Source organism: Rhincodon typus, chromosome 4 (genome assembly GCF_021869965.1).
Source record: "Rhincodon typus isolate 14 chromosome 4, sRhiTyp1.1, whole genome shotgun sequence".
NCBI lineage: Eukaryota > Metazoa > Chordata > Chondrichthyes > Orectolobiformes > Rhincodontidae > Rhincodon > Rhincodon typus.
This window is the reverse complement of record NC_063335.1, coordinates 110,001,565-110,022,920: the sequence shown is the minus strand read 5'-3', so window position 1 is coordinate 110,022,920 and position 21,356 is coordinate 110,001,565. Positions and strand designations below refer to the sequence as shown.

At 39.2% G+C, this 21,356-nt stretch overlaps 1 protein-coding gene across 1 annotated transcript in view; it reads left to right on the top strand.

Moving 5' to 3' along the window:
- The window catches only part of LOC109936126 (AFG3-like protein 2), a 165,232-nt gene that overhangs the window by 119,377 nt on the left and 24,499 nt on the right, over positions 1 to 21,356 (top strand). Inside the window, exons 5-10 of the mRNA XM_048595482.1 lie at positions 2,915 to 3,067; positions 4,388 to 4,462; positions 11,553 to 11,674; positions 15,873 to 16,146; positions 16,979 to 17,116; positions 20,280 to 20,433. Of these exons, the coding sequence (XP_048451439.1) occupies positions 2,915 to 3,067; positions 4,388 to 4,462; positions 11,553 to 11,674; positions 15,873 to 16,146; positions 16,979 to 17,116; positions 20,280 to 20,433 (916 nt within the window). The remainder of the gene's footprint in view (positions 1 to 2,914; positions 3,068 to 4,387; positions 4,463 to 11,552; positions 11,675 to 15,872; positions 16,147 to 16,978; positions 17,117 to 20,279; positions 20,434 to 21,356) is intronic.

Genomic DNA, 21,356 nt, shown 5'->3' with positions numbered 1-21,356 from the left:
CAACTAGGGTTGGTGTTATTTTAGACCAACCAATATGCAATGAGTTCGGGTTAATCAATAACTTCTTGGTAAAGGATCATCTAGGTAAGTTAGATTGTTATATGATAGTATTTCACATTCAGATTGCAGGTGAAGAATATGGCTCTGAAACTAAATTGTTAAACACTTTTTTTAAAAAAAAAAAAGCACAATTACAATGGTAGAGGACAAGTTGGCTAAACTGGAATGGGAAAATAGATTAACAGGTAGAGAAGGAGCTATTTCACAGCTCATAACAAAACTTTATTTCACTCAGAAAGAAAAAGTCTGTGAAGAATGCACCATCTATGGCTAACAAGATTGAGGATGGCAGCAATTTGAAAGAAAAGATGTACAATACTACTGAAATTAGTGGTAGGTTGGAAGGTTGTTTTTAAAATAGAAATGAGCAAAATATGTTTTAAAAAGAAGAGGGCAAAAATGGAGCATTGGAGCAAATCAGAAACATAAAAATACAATTGAAAGTTTTAGCAAAGATTTGTAGCTCGGGTTGTGGGTGAGGTTGTTGACTTGCTCGCCGAGCTGTCTTGTTTTCGTTCAGAGGTTTCATCACCGTGCTAGGTGACATCATCAGTGGAGCCTCTGATGAAGCGCTGTTATTCTACTCTGCTTGGAATTTATACTGTCTGGTCCGTTATGGTGAGTGGTGCCATTTCCGGTTTTGATCTGTATGGGTTTGTATATGGGGTCCAATTCTATAGGTTTGTTGATTGCGTTACGGGTGGAGAGCCGTGCTTCTACGAATTCCCGTGTGTGTCTATGTATCAGCCCAAGCCAAACATATACACACACGGGAATTCCTAGGGGCATGGCTCTCCACCCGTCATGCAATCAACAAACCTATAGAATTGGACCCCATACAGATCAAAACCGGACATGACACCACTCACCATAACGGACTGGACAATATGAACTCCAAGCAGAGTAGAACTAAATCGCTTTATTGGAGGCTTCACTGATGATGGCACCTAGCATAGTGACGAAACGTCTGAACAAAAACAAGCCAGCTCGGCGAGCAAGTCAACAACTTCCATAAAAAGACAGTTTTAAAAACTTCTACAAATATATAAGCCATAAAAAACAAAAAATTAGCTGAGTTCAGCATTAGCCCCTTGAGGGCGAGGCTGGGGAATTAATATTGGGAATCATGGAAATGGTTAAGACCTTGAACAAATATTTTGTATATATCTTTGTTACAGAAGCAAAAAATAAATCCTAAGAATTTTAAGAAAATCAAGGAGCAAAAGGGTAGGAGGAATGTAAAATTATTGCTAGAGAAAAAGTATTGGGAAAATCAATTGAACTAAATACTGAGAAATCTCCCGGTCCTGACTGCATGCACCCTAAGGGATTAAAGGAAGTTGCCGAATAAATAATTGGGCGTTCGTCGTTTGTAGCCTTTTAAAATTCCCCACATTCTGGAAAGGTTCTAGCAGTTTGGAAAGCTACATATATATCTGTAGAACAATCAAATAGTATCAACCTGATTTAGTGAAAGGGAAATTATTTGACAAATTTATTAGCTATTTGAGGATGTAACAACTGGTTAGATTAAAAAAAGAACCAGTAGATGTGTATTTGAATTTCCAAAACTTGTTTGATGTACAATCTTAAAAGTAGCAGCAATTGATAGGGGTGGGGTGTTATCAACATGGATAGAGGATAGCTAGTTACCAGGAAACAGATGGAACAAATGGATCAGTTTTAATTAAGCAAATTGTAACAAACAGAGCCACGGGGATCAGTGTTGGACAGTCAACTATTTACAAGCTATATGTGTGACTGATGAGGCGATCTACTACTGTAACCAAATTTGCTGGTAGTACAAAGATACACAGGAAAGCAAGATATGTGGACCCAAATAATCTGCAAAGGGATATAGGTAGGTTAAGTGAATGGGCAAAAAGATGGAGTATAACGTGAGACATGAGAAATTGTCCACTTTGGCAAGAAGAATAGAAAAGCAAAATATTATTTAAAATAGAGTGACTGCACATTGCTGTCATAAAAAGGGATCTCAGTGTCTTAGTACATGAAAAGTCAACACACAGGTACAGCAAGTAATTAGGAAAGCAAATGGTGTGTTGGCCTTTATTTCAAGGAGAATATAAAATGAAAGTAGAGAAGTCTTGCTACAGCTGTGCAGAACATTGGTGAGATTGCACCTACAATACAATGTACAGTTTTAGTTTCTTTATTTAAGGAGATGCATATTTCCACTGGAAGCAGTTCAGAGAAAGTTCGCTTGTTACTTTCTAAGAGGAAAGTTTACTGTATTATTCTGTCCAATTATTGTAGTTTTTTGATTTAGTTACCTCAGTATAAATGTACTTGTACTTGTTCAATTGGATGGCCACACAAAATAGCAGTAGTTGATTCAATTTTGAGTCAATTTCTCCTCGAATACCATAATCTACCGCGATGTCCGAGTAGACAGTTGGAGTTGCAAGTGAGAAGGCTCTTTGCCAGTGCATTTTATTTACGGCAAAGTTACATTATTATTTAAGTGATTTATGCTACAAATAAAGTATAACAATGATGTGTATAGCCTCTGCATTATGTTTGTATTACTTAGTATGTGTTTTTACATGTGGACCTCTTGATTATTCGGAATATTTGATCAGTTGGCACACTCTTGGTCCAATAGGTGCAGGTAATAAAAAGTTTACTTTATGTGGAATTAGGCCACACATCAACCATGATCTAATTGAATGGTATACTCCTTTTTACTATGTTCCTTATGATGTTACAGTCAGTTGAATTAAATCAGTATTTTAATGGAACACGTTTGCTGTTCATAAACTATTCACTTGATCAATATTGTACTACACTTGTATCACATAGTATTTAAGATCTCTTTGTTTTTACTTTCTAGGGTGATATTCCATGGGATGATAAAGAATTTCGATTTTACTTTCTAGCAGGTGCAGCATTTTGGGCAACTGTTGCATATTACATTTTCTTCAGGAATGTTGGCAGAGAAATTACTTGGAAAGACTTTGTCAACAATTACCTTTCTAAAGGAATTGTAAGTGATAAAATATTGGGAATACCTGATTATTGTTAAATGTACTGTTATTCCATATAGAGAAGGGACTTTCTAATATTCTAATAAGCATAGAGGCAACGTGATTAGGGGTACTGGTTCATGGTCACTGATAAAGTGAAAGCCTGTCTTTAATACCTGGATTTCTAGAAGGGTTTTGTAATTTTAGGAATAATCCTCAAGGTTCTTTTAATAGCTGCAAATGTGTTGTCATTGTGATTGTTTCCTTTTGTGACAAGTTTAAAACTTTGAAAAATACTTTAGTCACTAGAAATGATGGCAACGTTGATATATTTAGAGAAAGTAGTTTCATTTTTTAGTCAACAAGTGTAAAAGAATGATCCTAGCCTATCCTTAGAAAGCTTAACAATAACCAATTTTCACCAGTTTTGCTAGATTTATTTTATTCTGAAGGTTCTCACCTTTCTTAGCTCATTCCTGTAAAATAACTGTTACCTGGCAGATCTATTTCACTTATCTCCCTAGCATCTGACCCTCTTTATTGTTTTTTTTCATTTAGGTTTTGTTTAAGTCCAACTCTGCTTTATGGGTGATTGTTGTTTGTAAAGTGTTCCTATTGATTTGAACAATTTTGATTGCCTTCAGTCAAGTTCAGTTGATTGGCTTAGGTGTGATAGTTGCTTGTCCTGCTCTTCAACTAATCTGATTTGGTCCCCTTAGCTTACTGTACCACTTTTTAATAGATTGATGCCCAAAAGTGCCCATCTGCAGTGGCTTAAACCATACTTGTCTTATTAAGTGCTTGATGATGGATATAAAATCTGCCTAATTGCTTAATACAATCTTTAACAATCAAATCTGGCATTCTCTTTTTTTCTAAACTGAATTGTGCATGTTGAGCTTACAAAAAAAATTCAATTACCCTGTCTCTGCTGCCTTCTGAGGCAGAGTTCCAAAATTACACAGCCCTCTCAGTAAAGAAAATTTTCATTTTGAAATGACAACCACTAATTTTAAAACTGTGCCTTCCAGTTCTGCACGATTGCAGAAGAGGAAACATACTTTTCACATCCACTTTGTCAAGATCATTCAGGATCCTATAAACTGCAAACAAGTCATCCTTCATACTTGGTGAAGTTTGTCCTTTAACAAAATTTGATAGCTGAACAATTCAGGATTGTTTCTTTTATTATCATTGTAAACCTCAGTACTTTTAGTTGAAAGTCTAATGAATGGATTATGAAATACATTCCTTGGGTTTCTTTGGGATGAAAATGAAGGTCATTGGTGCGTTGATATTTTATAATGACTGACTAAATATATTATCCTTTTTGTTGCTAGGTGGACAGATTGGAAGTGGTAAACAAGCGCTTTGTTAGAGTAGTTTTTACACCAGAGAAGTTAGCAGTGGATGGGGTAAGTTGACCATGTACAAATCCAAAATTCCACAAGGAGGATTGTTATGACTTGCTAAGTGCACTATTCTAAAGGTTCTATATAAATGCATGTTATTGTTGCTGCTTATGTCGTAGTATTTTCAAAGTCTTTTCCCAGCAGTGATTCCAAATTCTAAATAGTTAACAGCAGATGGGTGCAGCACAAATTATTGAGAGATTCCATTTCCTACTGCCCCCACCATTCTGAATGGCTACTCGTCTGTAATCTACTTTCTGCCTTGCAGACAGTTGACTATCTATTCTTCTCCCTGACCCTGATTCCTGATGAATTGACCTTTTATGTTCTGCGGTACCTTCTTGAAGGAATTACAGGAATTCTGTACATATTATGTCTACTTCATTACTCTTGTCTTTTTTTAAAATTTGATAATGAGATGTTGGTGTCACTGGCTGGGCCAACATTTATTGTCTACCTCAATCCCATGTGAGAGCAGTGGCGAGCTGCTTTCTTGAACTGTCACGCACCATTTGCAATATTTTGCTATTGTGCCAATATGTAATTATTATGCCTTAATGTCTGTAGTAAAACCTATTTTAGTGGAGATTAAAGTGTCATTCCACTTCTTAATGGCTGTCCATTATGATGGTTAACTTTGAATCCTCTGGTAAATATTTAAACTAGACATTTTAAACACGGAACTCTTTTACTTCTAGAACTTTTATGCAAATAATTTTTTTATACTCGGTTATAATTTGATTTTTTACCAGTCATTTCTCTTTTGCTCTGTGCCGAGATATACTCCTCTGGAGACCCCTACCCTGAGAAGCGAGTTGTGACTCACATGCAGCATTTCTTTAAAAAAAAACCCAAAGACCTGCAGATGCTCAAAATCAGAAACAAAAACAGAAATTGCTGGAAAAGCTGAGCAAGTCTGGCAGTATCTGTGGAGAGAAAGCAAGGTTAACATTTCAGGTCCAATGACCCATCTTCAGAACTGATTGTAGCTTGGAAAAGTTGGTCTATCTGCTGAAGATGGGGTGGGGTCAGGGGGGAAAGGAGTAACAAAGTGGAGATGGAGCCCAGAGAGAGAGAAAAACAGTTGGGCAGACAAAGAAATGTATAAAGTTCAGTCTGGGAAAATCAGTAACTGTTAATGAGCACTTTTAGTGGTTGGATTTTTGTGGTAGCAGCCCGTATGAGAACAAGGTCTGGTGTTTGGGGGTTGGGGTAAGGACATGGGAGAAGATGCTCAGGCTTTAAAATGATCAAACCCTATAGTGAGTTCTGAAGGCTGTATGGTCCCCAGTGGAAAATGAGGTGCTGTTTTTTCAGTTGGTGCTGAGCTTCGCTGGAGCACTGCTGCAAGCCTAAGATAGAGATATTGGCTGGGAAATAGTGGTGTATGAAGGTATATGCCAGGCAACAGGAAGCTCAGCTCAGCTCAGCAGGTCTGGCAGCATCTGTGAAGGAAAAAAACAGAGTTAATGTTTTGGGTCCGGTGACCCCTCCTCAGAACCGGACCCGAAACGTTAACTTTTTCTTTCCTTCTCAGATGTTGCCAGACCTGTTGAGCTCTTCCAGCAACTTTGTTTTAGTTCCTGATTTACAGCATCCATAGTTCTTTTGGTTAACTGGAAGCGCAGGGTCATTTGCGGACAGAACATAGGTGTTCTGGAGAGTGGCCACCAATCTGCGTTTTTTGTCTCCCAAGTGTACAGCAGACCATATTGTAAACAGTGAACACATTAGACTAGATAGAGAGAAGTGCAGGTAGATTATTGCTTCATCTTGAAAGTGTGTCTGGGGCCTTGGATGTTGAGGGCGAGGATGTAAATGGGCAGGTGTTGCACCTTCTGCAGTTGAATGGAAAGGTGCCAGCAGGGAGTGGGAAGGTGTGGGCAGTGGGCCAGGGTGTCCTGGAGGAAACAATCCCTGCAGAAAGCTAACAAGGGAAGGGAGGGGAGGGGAGGGGAATATGTGTCCAGTGGTAGTATTCTGCTGGAGGTGGTAGAAATGGTGGCTAATGATCCTTTATTTGTGGTTGCTGGTGGAGTGTTAAGTGAGGACCGGGGGACCCACTGTTATGGGAACAAAGAGAAGGAGTGAGGGCCGAAGTGCAGGAGATGGGTCGGACACAGCTGAAGGTGCAACACCTGCCTATTTACTTCCTTCTCGCCATCCAAGGCCCTAGACACATGTTCCAGGTGAAGCAGCAATTGACCTGCTCTTCAGTCAATCTAGTCTACTATATTCTCTGTTTACAATGTGTTCTGCTCTGTGTTGGGGAGATGAAATGCAGACTGGATGACCACTTTGCTCAACGCCTACGTTCTGTCTGCAACATGATCCTGACCTTCCTGTTGCCTGCCACTTCAACACACGACTGTGTACCCTGTCCAACAGCCCCTGTCTGATGCTTGCTGCAGTGTTCCAGTGAAGTTCAGTACAAGCTGGAAAAAAGGCCCCTCATTTTCCACTAGGGGACCTGATAGACTCCAGAACTCGATATCAAGTTCAACAATTTTAATCCCTGAGCACTATTTCCTGTGTCCTTACCCCAACCCCGACACCCCAGACCTTGTCATCACGTGGGCTGCTGCCACAAACTACCTGTCAGTCACTAATGATCCCCAGTAGCAGCTGTTGATTCTCCCAGGCTGACTTTTACCCATTACTTTGACCAACTATTTTTTTCTCTCTGGGCTCCATCTCCACCTATCGTTTTATTACTTCCCGTTCCCCACCCCAACTTCATATATACACCAACCATTTTCTAGCTACAGTCAGTTCTGAAGAAGTGACTGGACCCAAAATGTTAATGTTAACTCTGTTACAAAAACAGAAATTGCTGGAAAAGCTCAGCGGGTCTGGCAGCAGTTCATGTTAACTCTGTTCTCTCCACAAATGCTGCCAGACCCGCTGAGTTTTTCCAGCAATTTGAGTTCTTGCAGCATTTCTATGATGGCCTGACCTAGCTGTAGAGCAAAAAGCCTCATTAGAAACTGATTACAAGCTGAGACAAGCTATTTGTACTCTGTTAATCTTTGGAAATGTTATTAATTTAGATATTGGGCCATCGACTTTTGTAATCATTGAATCCCTGTAGAAGCAGACCATTTGGCCCAGTGAGTCCACACTGACCGTCTGAAGAGTATCCCACACAGACCCACTCCCTTTCCTACCCTTGTAACTTTGTATTTCCCATGGCTAATCCACCTGACCTATACATCCTGGACACTATAGACAATTTAGTATGGCCAATGCACCTAACCTGCATAACTTTGGACAGTGGGAGGAAACTGGAACACCCGGTAGAAACCCACGCAGACCCAGGGAGAATATGCAAACTCCACACAGACAGTCACTTAAGGATGGAATCGAATCTGCGTCCCTGGCGCTATGAGGCAGCAGTGCTAACCACTGAGCCACCATGCTACCCATTTGCCTTATTGTCTCGGGAATTGGGAATCAGATGCAAGTGTTGGCTTGTCTTAGTGATGGCTGTCATTTCAGGGTCAGAGAATTCAAGAGGACAAGTATAGATTATCCAGGCTGACCTATCAGTGCAATTTTGAAGGAGTGCCTTATGGGTGAGATGTAAACCGACAAAAAAGATCCAATGGCAGTATTCAAAGAAGGGCAGTGGATATCCACTGGTGGCCTTGCCAACCATTATCTTCAAGCCAGTGCAATGGAACCAACTAATAGATTACTTATCTCTTTAGTGAGTGCTATGAACAAATTAACCATTGTGTTTGTCTGCATAACAACAGTGGTTACACTTCAAAAGTAATTCATTAGCTGTAAATTCTTTGAGATGAGCTAAATGCAGAAAGATGTTATCGAAGTACAAATTTTTGATCCCAAGTAAAGGCTATACAGTTATGATCCAAGCTTGTTATTACTGGACAATTCAGATCCCAAAGAAATATGGTTTGATAGTCTTTTTTGGTCTCAGCAAGTGGTTTTTCACTGAAATGTAAACGCATAATGCTGTAGATTTGGTTTTAACAAAAAAGCTGTTTATTTTATAAAAGAAATGAAGAATAAAATTGAATAAACCAAATTATTTACATAAAACACAAGTTTACAAGCTACATGGTAAAATACAGACACAATAGCACTCCATCACAGTGCTGTCACCAGTGAGAGAATTCCCTTCTGTATCACATAGAGTTTGACTTACCCATGGTTTCAGTTCCCTGGTTGAGAGCTTAGACTTTCTCAGCTTAACATAATCTTTCAATGTTCTAACCAAACATTTGTGGTCTGAAACTTTAAACTCCTGCACTGAGGTAATCTGTTAACAGCTTTAAATTATCTCCTTTCTTTAGCAGCAACTGTTATACACCTCCAATTCCATGCAAAACTTCTGCAAAATTGCCCAACTGAAACTAAAAAAAGCTTTTCCAAGCTATGGGTACTTCACCTTAGCCAAAAATCATGATAGAACCTTATCCCTGAAGCTTAATTAGCAATTCAATTTGTAAGACTCTCCCAATGTAAACAGATTCCCATTTGCTTCCAAGAACTGTCTCTCTAATATTGTTTTAAATAGACCAGATCAACATCCCACTAGTTCAAGATTCAAGCTCTAAATTAAATAATTTTAAAATGTATATATAAATCACTTACATTGCATCTGAAAGTGCATTGTGATGTTGCCTCATGCCTTCAAGCTTCTCAGGAAAAAAGTAATTGGAAATGTTTTCAATTTTTCAGCAACTTACTCTTAATAGAGGGAGGGGGCGATACTGTATCTGGTATTGGGAAATGAGCCTGGCCAGGAGAGCAAATTTTCAGTGGGGGACCATTTTGGGAATAGTGACCATAATTCCATATGTTTTCAGATACTTATGGATAAGGACAAGATTGGAACTTGGATGCAGGTGTTAAATTGGGGGAAGGCCAACTATAACCAAATTAGGCAAGAATTGGAGAATGTGGATTGGGAGCTGCTGTTCGAGGGTAAATCTGTGTGGGAGTCTGTTAAAGAACAGTTGATCAGAGCGCAGGACAGGCATATTCCTGTGAAAATGAAGGATAGGAATGGCAGGATTCAAGAACCTTGGATGACGGGGAAAAGTATCAGCTTAGTCAAAAAAAAGGAAGCATGCCTAAGCTCTGGACAACTAAAAACCAACAAAGTACTTGCAGAATATAGAGAAAGCAGGAAGGAGCTCAAATAAAGAGTTAGGAGGGCCTAAAGGGGCCCTGAAATGTCCTTGGCCAGCAGGATTAAGGAAAATCCAGAGGCATTTTATACACATATTAGCAGCAAGAGGATAGTTAGGGGAAGCGTAGGCCCACTCGAGGATAAAGGAGGGAGGTTGTGTGTGGAGACTGAAGAAATGGGTGAGATCCTTCATAAGTGTTTCACATCGGTATTTACCAAAGAGAGGGACATGAGGGATGTTGTGGTTAGGGAAAGGTGTGTGAATACCTTTAGGTCAATAGGTCAACATAATGAAGGATGAAGTGTTGGGTGTCTTGAAATGCATTAAGGTAGACAAGTCCCCAAAGCCAAATGGGATCTATCCCAGGAATACTGTAGGGAGGCAAGGGAGGAAATAGCCGGGGCCTTAACAGATATCTCTGCATCTTCTTTGGCCTCAGGTGAGGTTCCAGAAGTCTGGAGAACGGCCAATATTGTTCCTTTGCTTAAGAAGGGAAGCACATAATCTAATTACAGGCCAGTGAGCCTGACATCAGTGGTGGGGAAGCTGTTGGAGAAGATACTGAGAGACAGGATTTATTCACGTTTGGAAGTGAATGGACTTGTCAGTTATAGGCAGCATGGATTGTGCAGACAAGGTCGTGTCTCACCAACCTGATTTGAGTTTTTTGAGGAGGTGACAAGAATGATTGATGAAGGAAGTGGATGTTGTCTACGTGGATTTCAGTAAGGTATTTGATAAGGGAGCTCATGGCAAGCTGGTACAAAAAGTAAAGTCTCATGGGATCTGGGGTGTGCTGGCTGGTTGGATACAGAACCGACTTGGTCATAGAAAACAGAGTAGCAGTGGTGAAAGGGTGCATTTCAGAATGGAGATCAGTAACTAATGGTGTTCCACAGGGATCACTGTTGGGACCTTTGTTGTTTGTAATATGTATAAATGATCTGGAGGAAGATGTAGGTGATATGATTAGGAAGTTTGCAGATGATGCCAAAATTGGTGGAGTTGAGGTAGTGAAGAGGATTGTCAAAAGATATAAATTGCAGATTTGGGCAGAGAAATGGCAGATGGAGTTTAATCCAGACAAACGTGTGGTGATGCACTTTGGAAAATCAAATTCGGGTGCGAATTACCAATAAATGGCAGAACCCTTGGGAGCATTGACATACAGAGGAATCTTGGCATTACAGGTCCACAGATCCCTGAAAGTGGCAACACAGGTGGATAAGATGGTCAAGAAGGCATACCGCATGCTTGCCTTCATCAGCTGGGGCTTCAAATACAAAAATTAAGTTACCGCTGTATAAAACTTCAGTTAGTCCAACATTTAGGATACTACATGCTGTTCTGGTTGCCTCACTACCAGAAGGATGTGGATGCTTTGGAGAAGGTGCAGAGAAGGTTTACCAGGATGTTGCCTTGTCTGGAGGATTTTAGGTATGAGAAGAAGTTGGATAAACTCGGATTGTTTTCGCTGGAAAAATGGGGCTGTGGGGGTGACCTCTTAGAGGCGTAGGTAGACTGGATAGTCAGGCTTTTTCCTAAGGTAGAAAAGTCAGCTACAAGAGGGCACAGGTTCAAGATGAGAGGGAGAATGTTTAGGGGAGAAGTGCAAGAAACCTTCTTCACAGATGGTGGTGGGTGTCTGGAGCTCAGTGCCAGTGGAGGTGGTGGAAGCAGGCATGTCAGCAACGTTTAAGGTGTATCTTGATAGACACACAAATGGGAGACAAACAGAGGGACAGAAACTGCGTCTGGGCAATAAGTAGTGTAAACAAGGATTAGGAATTGTGGGCTGAAGGGCCTGTTCTTGTGCTGCACTGTATTGTTCTAATAGTGAGCTAATTGTATTCGACTGAACATTTATGTTCCACCGCCGATCTCCATCAGTCTTTAATCACTCTAATTGATTTTCTTTATATCTGCTACAGTATGTGTGGTTTAACATCGGTAGTGTGGATACCTTTGAGCGGAATCTGGAGACGGCACAGCAGGAACAGGGCATAGAAGGTGAAAATAGGATACCTGTAGTATATTCAACAGAGAGTGATGGGTAAGAAATGAGTTTGTTCATGCCTAATTGCTTTATTTTGGAAAAAAAAATTTCACTGTTATCTTTTTCGTAGTCTGATTCAATGCCCTTACTATTCTCAATTTATGCCCCATAGAATCCCTACAGTGTGAATATAGGCCATTTGGCCCATCGAGTGTGCACTGACGCTCCGTAGGGAATCTCACCTAGCCCCCGTAATTTCTTCCTATTAATATCAATATGCATCAACAATAATAATTTCATAATCTTCATTGTGGACAATTTTTACAGTAGAGATGCAGCAAATGGGTGAAGAGTGAAACGACCATGCAGTGGGTAGGAGGAACAATTTTTCGATCATATTTCCTGGCCTACGGGACCATAGTATTGCACAAGCTGGGATATTTTTTACAAACTGGTAGCAAAATGTCTTGATGCCTGCATGAAATGCAATGAATTCAATATTTGTTCTTAGTTATAAATGACCTAATTAGCCTGTTTAACCTGACTAAGAAATGAGATTTCAGATCTGATTTTCAACTTATACTGTTATTGGACTTAACCAAGAAAGTGAGTTCGGCGGGTCACGGGCAGTTTGCCTCAGAAAAGGAAAATTGTTTGATGGACATGCATTGCACTTTATGCGCAGTGTTGCAGCTATGAAGTTGTTGGCACAGGGGAATAAAACAAGTTAATAATTATACCCTTTCTTAGCCTTAGTTGATTTTGCAACTAATATAATGTAGAATGCCTTGACATCCTCGCCTGTTGCTAATATTACCTCTCATTCACAAGTAGTTACACTGCCTGCAGTATATTCAGTTGCACAAAAAGACACTGACCCTTGGTTGATACTGTCCTGACTTTGCTGCATCTTGTTCTGTTTTGGCTATTCGTGCCCGTTTGGGTCATCCTGTGTTGGTTCCTCCTTTTGTTCCAGAGCCTCCAAAATGACTGGGTGAATGAGACATATCTTGGAAAATGGAATGAACTGTCCAAATAAGGCAGTGAAGCTCTGTTCAGCACTTTCTATATGGCTGTCTTTCCTGACTTAGCAGTTTACTTTGAATTGGCCACACTCTGCAGATACTCTGTATACCCCAATGTGGATAACTGTCTCAGCCCGAGCTCTGACTACCTCTTATTGTCACGTGTGTCCTTCGACACTTGTGCATTGACCCTGGAGCTGCAAGGCTCATAGCTTCAGGCACCTTGGTCCTCCCTCTGCTTTCCCACCCCCCTTCAACCTCACCATTGATTTTCCCTCTATCATCTCTGTCATGCTTGAGCTCGCAAAAATAAATATCCTCTTTCCCCTCCATCCAGTGATCTCACTGTGCCCCACGCAATCCGTTAAGGCCCAGCACAACCAACCTGCCTTCCTGCGCTCTGACAGCCGTGCCCCAACCACCCTCCTTCCACAGACAAATGTCCTTACCTCACTGAACATCAACATTGTCCCTCCCACGGACAGCCATGCTATGGCCTCCCTGGGCAGCTGTCACCCAAGTTCAATGCAACAGCTCTGTCTCCTTTCCACTGGCTGAGAGACATTCCCGATGTAAAAACAGTTGATCCTGTTCATTCCAAGTCCTCATGGAAGGCTACTTCACCCGCTGCACATTACCTTTAACCACTCATAACTCTGAAGGCACACGTTTCTCATTTGTTGCTGACTTAATCAGACAGGCATAATTTAGGATGGCAGTCATATGTTGTAATGATGAGGATTCATGACTTGCTAATACATTAAAAATAGGTTCTTGCAGCTTGCCATTGGGAATCTGTCTTTTATCCTCTGTCCATTTAATTACCAACTTCTAGTTTGCTCTTGAAAAGCTGACATTTCACCCTCTGCACAATTCAGTGCCCCACCAACCTCCTTTCCCACTCTCAGTAGCAGCATAACTTTCACTCTAGGTGGTAATGTTATGAAAAAAAATAATGTCAACTCAGTATATTTTCCCTTTTAGTTTTCCTGTTGCTCATCACAAATCTCAAGTAAATCTCGACTTTTTAATATATTGTTTGGGAAATGGGTGATGTTTATCTACATTTACTGGCCGTCTCAAATTGGCGTGATAAGGCCATAGTCAAGCTTCTTGAAGCTGTTTGATACAATTTTGTGACTTGCTAGGCTACTTCAGATGATAGTTGAGTCAACTGTTGGTGTGATCTAGGAGTCACAGATGGCCTGTACTGTTTATGACTAGCACACTTGCTTTCATAAAGATTGTTGGGAAAACTGTTGAGTTTTTCCAAAATCCAAAGCCACTTTTAGTGATGCCAGCTTTTTATTTTCAAATATTTTTAACTGAATTCAAATTCTCAAACTGCATTTTGTATCATTTGGCCTAACTTTGTCTGGGTTGTTAGTCCTTTAACAAGCCATTAAGCCATTGCACTTGCGCAACCTTTTGTCCATTCTTTTCAACTTACACTGACATGGACGCATTCTGAAACTAATTTTAGATTGAGAAAATACTTGTATATCCTTTTATATTGTCAAATTGGCATTGAAAGTACAGACTTGCAGCAATGCCAATCGACAATGCCATTTCCATTATTTTAATCCCTTCTGGTCAAACAGTTGGGTTTATATTACAAGCCTTGCATACTCTCAAATTGGTTGCTACATCCATTCATTGAAAAATGTTTCTGCTATAAAATATTATAATATTCTCCTGTCTCAACTTCCATTTTGTTTCTGGAATGGATACCTTGTGTACATGAGAAACTAAGTATAAAAAAAGACTTAGCTAAAAGTTGAAGGTCTGTTGCCTAGCTTTTTGCAACAGTGTTCCATGACTAGTATAGCCCACTCTCCGGAAAAAGTGCCTTAATTTGAGTGCTCCCTTGATTGAGTGGGAAATCAATGGCATGAATCTGTGTCTTGTACAATGCCTCAAGTATTGACAGTCTAACATTAACCAGACTGAATGATGACATTTAAGTTTGAAAGTTATAACTTTGTTAATCTGGCAGGTATATTTCATTTTACGAAGTGTTGAATTTTCAGTGTTTTGAATATTTTATTGACTCAAGTCAAGTTTATAGAATCAAATTTTTAGGCTAAGTGTAGAGAGTCAGCTTTTACATGAGTTAAACCTTCGAGGGGTTGAAATCCATGGCAAACTTTTTTAATGGTTTTGACAGTTTGTATTTGCTGGCCATGTTCTGAATTCAGCAGGAACTGCTATCCCAGTCTGCATACTGGAAGTTCTTATGTTTAATGAGAAAAAGACATTGTGAAAAAGACTTTTCATGCCAACCATGCTCCCAAAACTAGCACAAAATGTAGGAAAAATTAAATGTTTTGAGGCCAAATGTTGACTGTTATGAGATATTGAGTATTACGTTATTTCATGATTTTGACATTTGCAAAAGAAAATGCAACTAACCATGCTTGCACTAAAAACTTCACTTGATTTATGACATTTGTTTTATTTGTTCATGGGGATGTGGGTATTGCTGGTTGGGCCAGTATATATTGCTCATCCTTTAGATGCCTTTGAGAAGGTGGTGGTGAGTTGCTTTCTTGAATCGTTGCAGTCATCTGCTTCAGGTAGACCCACAATGTAGTTAGGGAAGGAGTTCAGAAATTTGTAGATATTGTAGACTATTTAGCACTTATTTATCATATATGTAAATACACATAACATTTTTGTTCTAATTTTAATCCAAAATAGATGCAATGCTATTTGTCTTAAAATCGTGTGTAACAGTCCATTATGGCTATAGCTGGAATTTTTGGATTCTGAATTTCATGCCATCGAGCATATGCCTACAACTTAAAACAAGGACCATTTTATTTATAAAATGATGTCCATCAGACATTGAGTCAACATTTTACTGTAGAAGTGTGTATATTTTCCACAATTGATGCCCTAAATACCATTCGGTTCTGAAAGGCTAATTTGTTCTTACAACATCCAATTTCTTGCGTAAAGTAATTTTTAAAAAAAACATCGTAATATTAATTAAAAACAGAATTGCAGATGTTGTAAATCAGGAACAAAAACAGAAGTTGCTGGAAAAACTCAGCAGGTCTGGCAGCATCTGTGAAGAAAAATCAGAGTTGACGTTTTGGGTCCAGGAACCCTTCCTCCTGTTCTGAAGAAGGATCATCAGACCTGAAATGTTAACTCTGATTTTTCTTCACAGATTGTAATATTAATGTTTTCCTATTTTGACGTAATCCTTCTTATTCTCCTTTTAGCTCATTTCTACTGAGCATGCTTCCTACTATACTGATCATTGGATTTCTGCTGTTTACCCTAAGAAGAGGGTCAGCAGGAGTTGGCCGAACTGGACGTGGCATGGGTGGATTGTTTAGTGTTGGTGAAACAACAGCCAAGGTGCTCAAGGATGAAATTGATGTAAAATTCAAGGATGTTGCAGGATGTGAGGAAGCAAAGTTGGAAATAATGGAATTTGTTAATTTTCTAAAGAATCCAAATCAATATCAAGAACTTGGAGCCAAAATTCCAAAGGTAAGTCGCCTTTTGAGACAAATCCAACTTCAAGATGTGAAACTGCAGTGAGTGACATCTGAATGTAGCAAAGTATCATTAACCTACTGCTATAGGTTTACTGTTGACTTAGGATCCCTGTTTATACAGAGTTTTGAGGATAATATGCTAATACCCCAGTCTTCCAAATGTGATGGGCAGAGTCAATCTGCACTGCTATGGGTCTAGAGTCTCATGTAGGCCGGACCAGGTAAGGATGGTAGTTTCCTTCCCTTGAGGACATTAGTGAACAAGGTAGGTTTTTCCGACAGTCAGCAATGGATTCATCATTATTCTCCTAATTCCAGATTCTTATCAGATTCAAATTCCACCGTCTACCATGGTGGCATTTGAACCCGAGTCCCCAGAACATTATCTGGGTCTCTGGATAAACAGCCCAGTGATAATACCACTAGGCTTATATGCACAATTCCAGATGAGACTGAGCCGAAGTCCTGTGTTGGTTCAGTTTCCTGTCCTAACTTTAAAAAAAAATTCTGACTATTGATTGAAAAGGTTAAGCAATTTACTGAGCATAAAGTGGATCAATTTACATCATACTTGAAGGAGCATCTTTTTTGTTGTATTCAGCCCAAGCCCCATAAACAAATTTTAAAAATAGTTAGTTAATTAAAAGCAAAATTAAACCAGCATTGGGTCAGGAAGTAAGTTGCATGGCGGTGTAATGATCTACATAAACCAAGTAATTTGCTTTTTTTTGGATCAGAAAACTGTACTTTATAATTGTACCCATGAACGAATTAATGAGCTTCTCCAAACCCCATTCAAAGTGAATTACGCATTCTTTTCACAGGGAGCTATTCTTACAGGTCCTCCAGGCACTGGGAAAACTTTACTAGCGAAGGCTACTGCGGGAGAGGCCAATGTTCCATTCATCACAGTTAATGGCTCTGAATTCTTGGAAATGTTTGTTGGTGTGGGTCCTGCTAGGGTAAGTCTTATGGTATTTATTTTGAAATTCTAAGTTCTGAATGACCTAATGGTCTCTTTATAGGTGACCTTTTTTATAGAAAGGACCTGAAGAGGCCTTCAGAAGAAGGTCATGTCCATTCCTGAATGGATGACTTTAAGAGTTTACAATAACTAACACCTCCTTGGCCATTTACCACAAATACATGTATATATCAAGACAAATGTAGTGAGGAGATACGCAGCAGCCCAAGAAGGCCAACAGGGTAGTAAATTTGTTCCCTTTAACAGTACTGGTTCAGTTTGATTAAAGCTTGATCAATATTGTTTGAGCGTAAAACAAGAGTAAGCCATTCAACTCTTCACATCTGTCTTGTATTCAGTCTGTTTAAAATTGATGTGTAAATCCATTTACCCAGTCTTTAATCCATTACGTACCTTTATCTAACCAAACTCCATCGTTTCCAGTATTAAAATGTCAATTGATCGACAGCCTTTCGGGAAGAAAGTTACAAATCACTACACCCTCTGAGGAAAAGTAATTCTTGATATAATTCCAATGTGGCCTACCTCAGGTTTAAAGATTGTAGCCCCTTGTTTTGGATCTCCCCCAAATAGAAATTCCTCTATTGAAGACCTTTGGAATTTTACATATCTTGATTATATCTTCTAAACTTAAGATAATTCAAACCAAATTTATGCTATCCTGTCCTCGTAATTTAGCCTCATCAGCGCCTGTATCAATCTGGTGAGTCTGTGCCTTACTCTCTAAAAGGTCAATTTATCCTTTCTGTACTTATTGTGCTGCCTATCTTAACTTCATCTGCAAATTTTGCTGTAGACTTCTGCCGTCATGCAAGTTGTTGAAATGTATAATGTAAAGATGCAGCCCTGGTACAGGTCCTTGGAGATTTTCACTTGTCACATCCTTCTAATCTTAATACACTAGTTCCTGTTCTGTCTTCTACTTTCCAACTAAATATTTGCCAGGAAGTTGTCGTTGTCCATTTTCATTTACTCAGTGATCAGACCTGTTTTTTTTTTCTGAATAAGGGTCTAGGCCCGAAACGTCAGCCTTCCTGCTCCTCTGATGCTGCTTGGCCTGCTGTGTTCATCCAGCTCTACACCTTGTTATCTCTGTTGGTCATATGTTGGGTTCTGGCACGTACTGTTCCTTTAAAATCAATCCTCAGGATTTTGGGATACTAGATACATCGTCTTTATTAGTAGTGCATTTTGATTTATTGCAGTTAAGGGGTGGCATTGATGGTTGTGGATTTTTCATCCTGTACTTGAATAAATCAATCTCTGATTAGGTATAGAGTAAATCACAAATTGAGTAAAGATTCCTGCTCTGTGCTGCAGTTCCACTTTAAACAATCAACAGCTGTGCTGGCCAGCTCCTATCCCTTTCTACTGTTTACTGTAGCCATGAAGTGTTGAAGGCTGATTGACGGAAATACATTTTATGAAGATTTGTGCTGTGAAATAGCTGTATTAAAAACTTTAAACAAGCAAATAACATTTGTAGTGTGTAATCTACAATTGTCAGTTTGTCCCTGTGTATTTTATCCATCCCTGGCAAGAAAATCAGTTGTCAGCACAATACATAAAAAAGGGTCCTGGTCAAGCATTAGTTGTCATGCTTCTAAACTGCTTTTCCAAATTCAAAAAAATCAGGTCATTGACAGACAGACTCTAATGTCTTTTTCTGATCTCAATCTGTCAATGTACATTAATCAATTCTGTACCTGCTTCACTTTCTGTTTATCCAGTGAATCTCTCCTTATATAATTTTTACCTTGTATTTTGCCATGTACTTAAGGTAAAAAAAAAAATTGATTAGATTTCATTGTCACTTGACAGATTGACTGACTGTTTTCTTATAAATCAGACTGCATCTGAATAAAATATTCTGTTTTGAACAGTTTTGATATTAATATTACAATCTGTTGTTTAAAATCTGAATTTGCATCACAATATGTAGTCAAATGATTGATCTCTTGCACATTTTTCAGACTGAATGCTTCTGTGCATCATACCTTGGTATATGCAATACATGTTCCGTTGAAAATTATTATTTAATTAGCTTTTCCGGGAAATTCCATTTGAAAGTAATGCATGCCCATGAGTTCTCATCAAATAATGCTTTCTTAAAGAGAGTCAGAATTTACTATTTTAAAAAAAACCTGACCATTATTTACATGCAGATCAGCCAGTAGATACAGTAGATCAGAATTGCATGGTTAAACACACAAACTCATAATTTCAAAACTATGCGAGAGCTCAATAAGCTGTACAAACATAATATCTCATCATTTGGCTGTTCCTTCAAATGTATGAGAGCTGTGTACCTGCAAGATAGGTGCAAATTAAATCTATGCAAAAAAATAGATATTGTCCATTGCTGTCTTAAGTATCCTGATGGGCTGCGAAGTCTTAATTACTGTCAAACAACTTCTCAAAATTAATCAAATGTGGAGCTTCATCTTTGACATTTTACGCAACCGTTTTTTAAAAAAGCGGTTCATTTTTTTTCCTATATCTTTTTCTGTCTTTTTTTTTAAAAGATGTGAAATATGCAAGAGCATCAGTCCTTCACTGGGTATTTGTGTTTCCAAACTCTATCAGAGATTCTCGTCCAGAGTGTAAGCTTTTCATGGGAACTCTATAATCGGGTAGTTATGCACTGTTACAGATGCCAATTTATACCATCTAGAAAGACAGGTGTTACTTAAGAATGCCACTGCCTGCAAGTTCACCTCGAAACCATTCACCATCCTGACTTGGAATTGTATCACTATTCTTTCACTGTTGCTGGGTCAAATTTTGTCACTTTCTCCTATTAGCATTGTGGGTGTCCCTACATTTCAAAGATTGCAAAGCAGCTCACCACTGCTTTCTCAAAGGCAGTTAGGTTGGCCAGTAAATGCTAACCTACCCAGTGATGCCCATATCTGCTGAATGAATTTTAAAGAAGGCTACTTCCACAAGCACGTGTTTGGCTATAAAGCACTTTACGATCACTTGAAATCATGTAAAGTACTAAAGAATTATAAGTCGTTCTTTTACTTTACTTTCTCTTTACTTTTTACTTTACGTACTTTACTCTCTATAAGCCGGTCTTGTTTCAGTAAATTTATACCAAGTACATAAACATCCTGAGTAACTTGTCACTCATCTAGGTGCGAGACCTATTTGTAATGGCAAGGAAAAATGCTCCTTGTATCCTGTTCATCGATGAGATTGATGCTGTTGGCAGGAAAAGAGGTCGAGGTAACTTTGGAGGACAGAGCGAGCAGGAGAACACACTAAATCAGCTACTGGTAGAAATGGACGGTGAGTACAATTTACTGGTTAAACTAGTTTTTTTGTTGGGGGATGTCATTGTCAGTGGTGAGTTGGAGTCTTGGTTCATAGTTAACCAGCAGTTAAAGTTAGTTTTTAATCCTGGACCTCTTGCTAGGTGACTATTAACCTTAAGAGTCAGAATGCCCCACATTTTAAGGCACTTTTGGCTTGGTTGAATCCAGGTACAGTAGAGTTTTTCATCAAAGATTTCAATTTCCTGGTCACTTCCCATGAGTCAGCTGGTACTGGTGCTCAACTCCAGTCTGTTATTCTAATGATTTAAGCATGTTAGCTGCAGTCACTGACTGTATTACAAATAATGATCTTCTATTTGTATTGGTCACTTAGCATGTATCTTTATGGAAGGAAACATTATCTCAGCACTGAGATATTTATGCATACATTTTAAAACTGCAGTATAAACTGATGGCTCAGGAAGGCCATGTTCGTACAGATGCTTCATTTAAAGATGTTATAAAGGAGACATCACAGATCGGAATATTTTAATTTCAGCATCATGCGTGGAATATGTAGGAACGTTTTAAAACTGTACCTAAGCATTTTTTCTGAAATTTTCAGAGTTCTGTTCATATCTACATTCAGCTTGACAGTGCATAGCCAAATTGGGGAATGATGGGTTGCTTTCTTTCCCCACTGCATTAATTTAAATAAAATGATTCTTGCTCCGGGTATGATATTTCCACAGTGAAGTATTCTACATTGCATTTAGTTTTCAGCTTGTCCCCCACCTCCCTTCCATTTTACATGTTTCTGTGCAACAGCATCTCCTGTGCTGAGCTCCCCTCTGCACTTCTTTGTTTAACCACTAGATGGTGCACAAGAATGATCAGCATTGATACCCTGGACAACAAGGTGCAGGGCTGGATGAACACAGCAGGCCAAGCAGCATC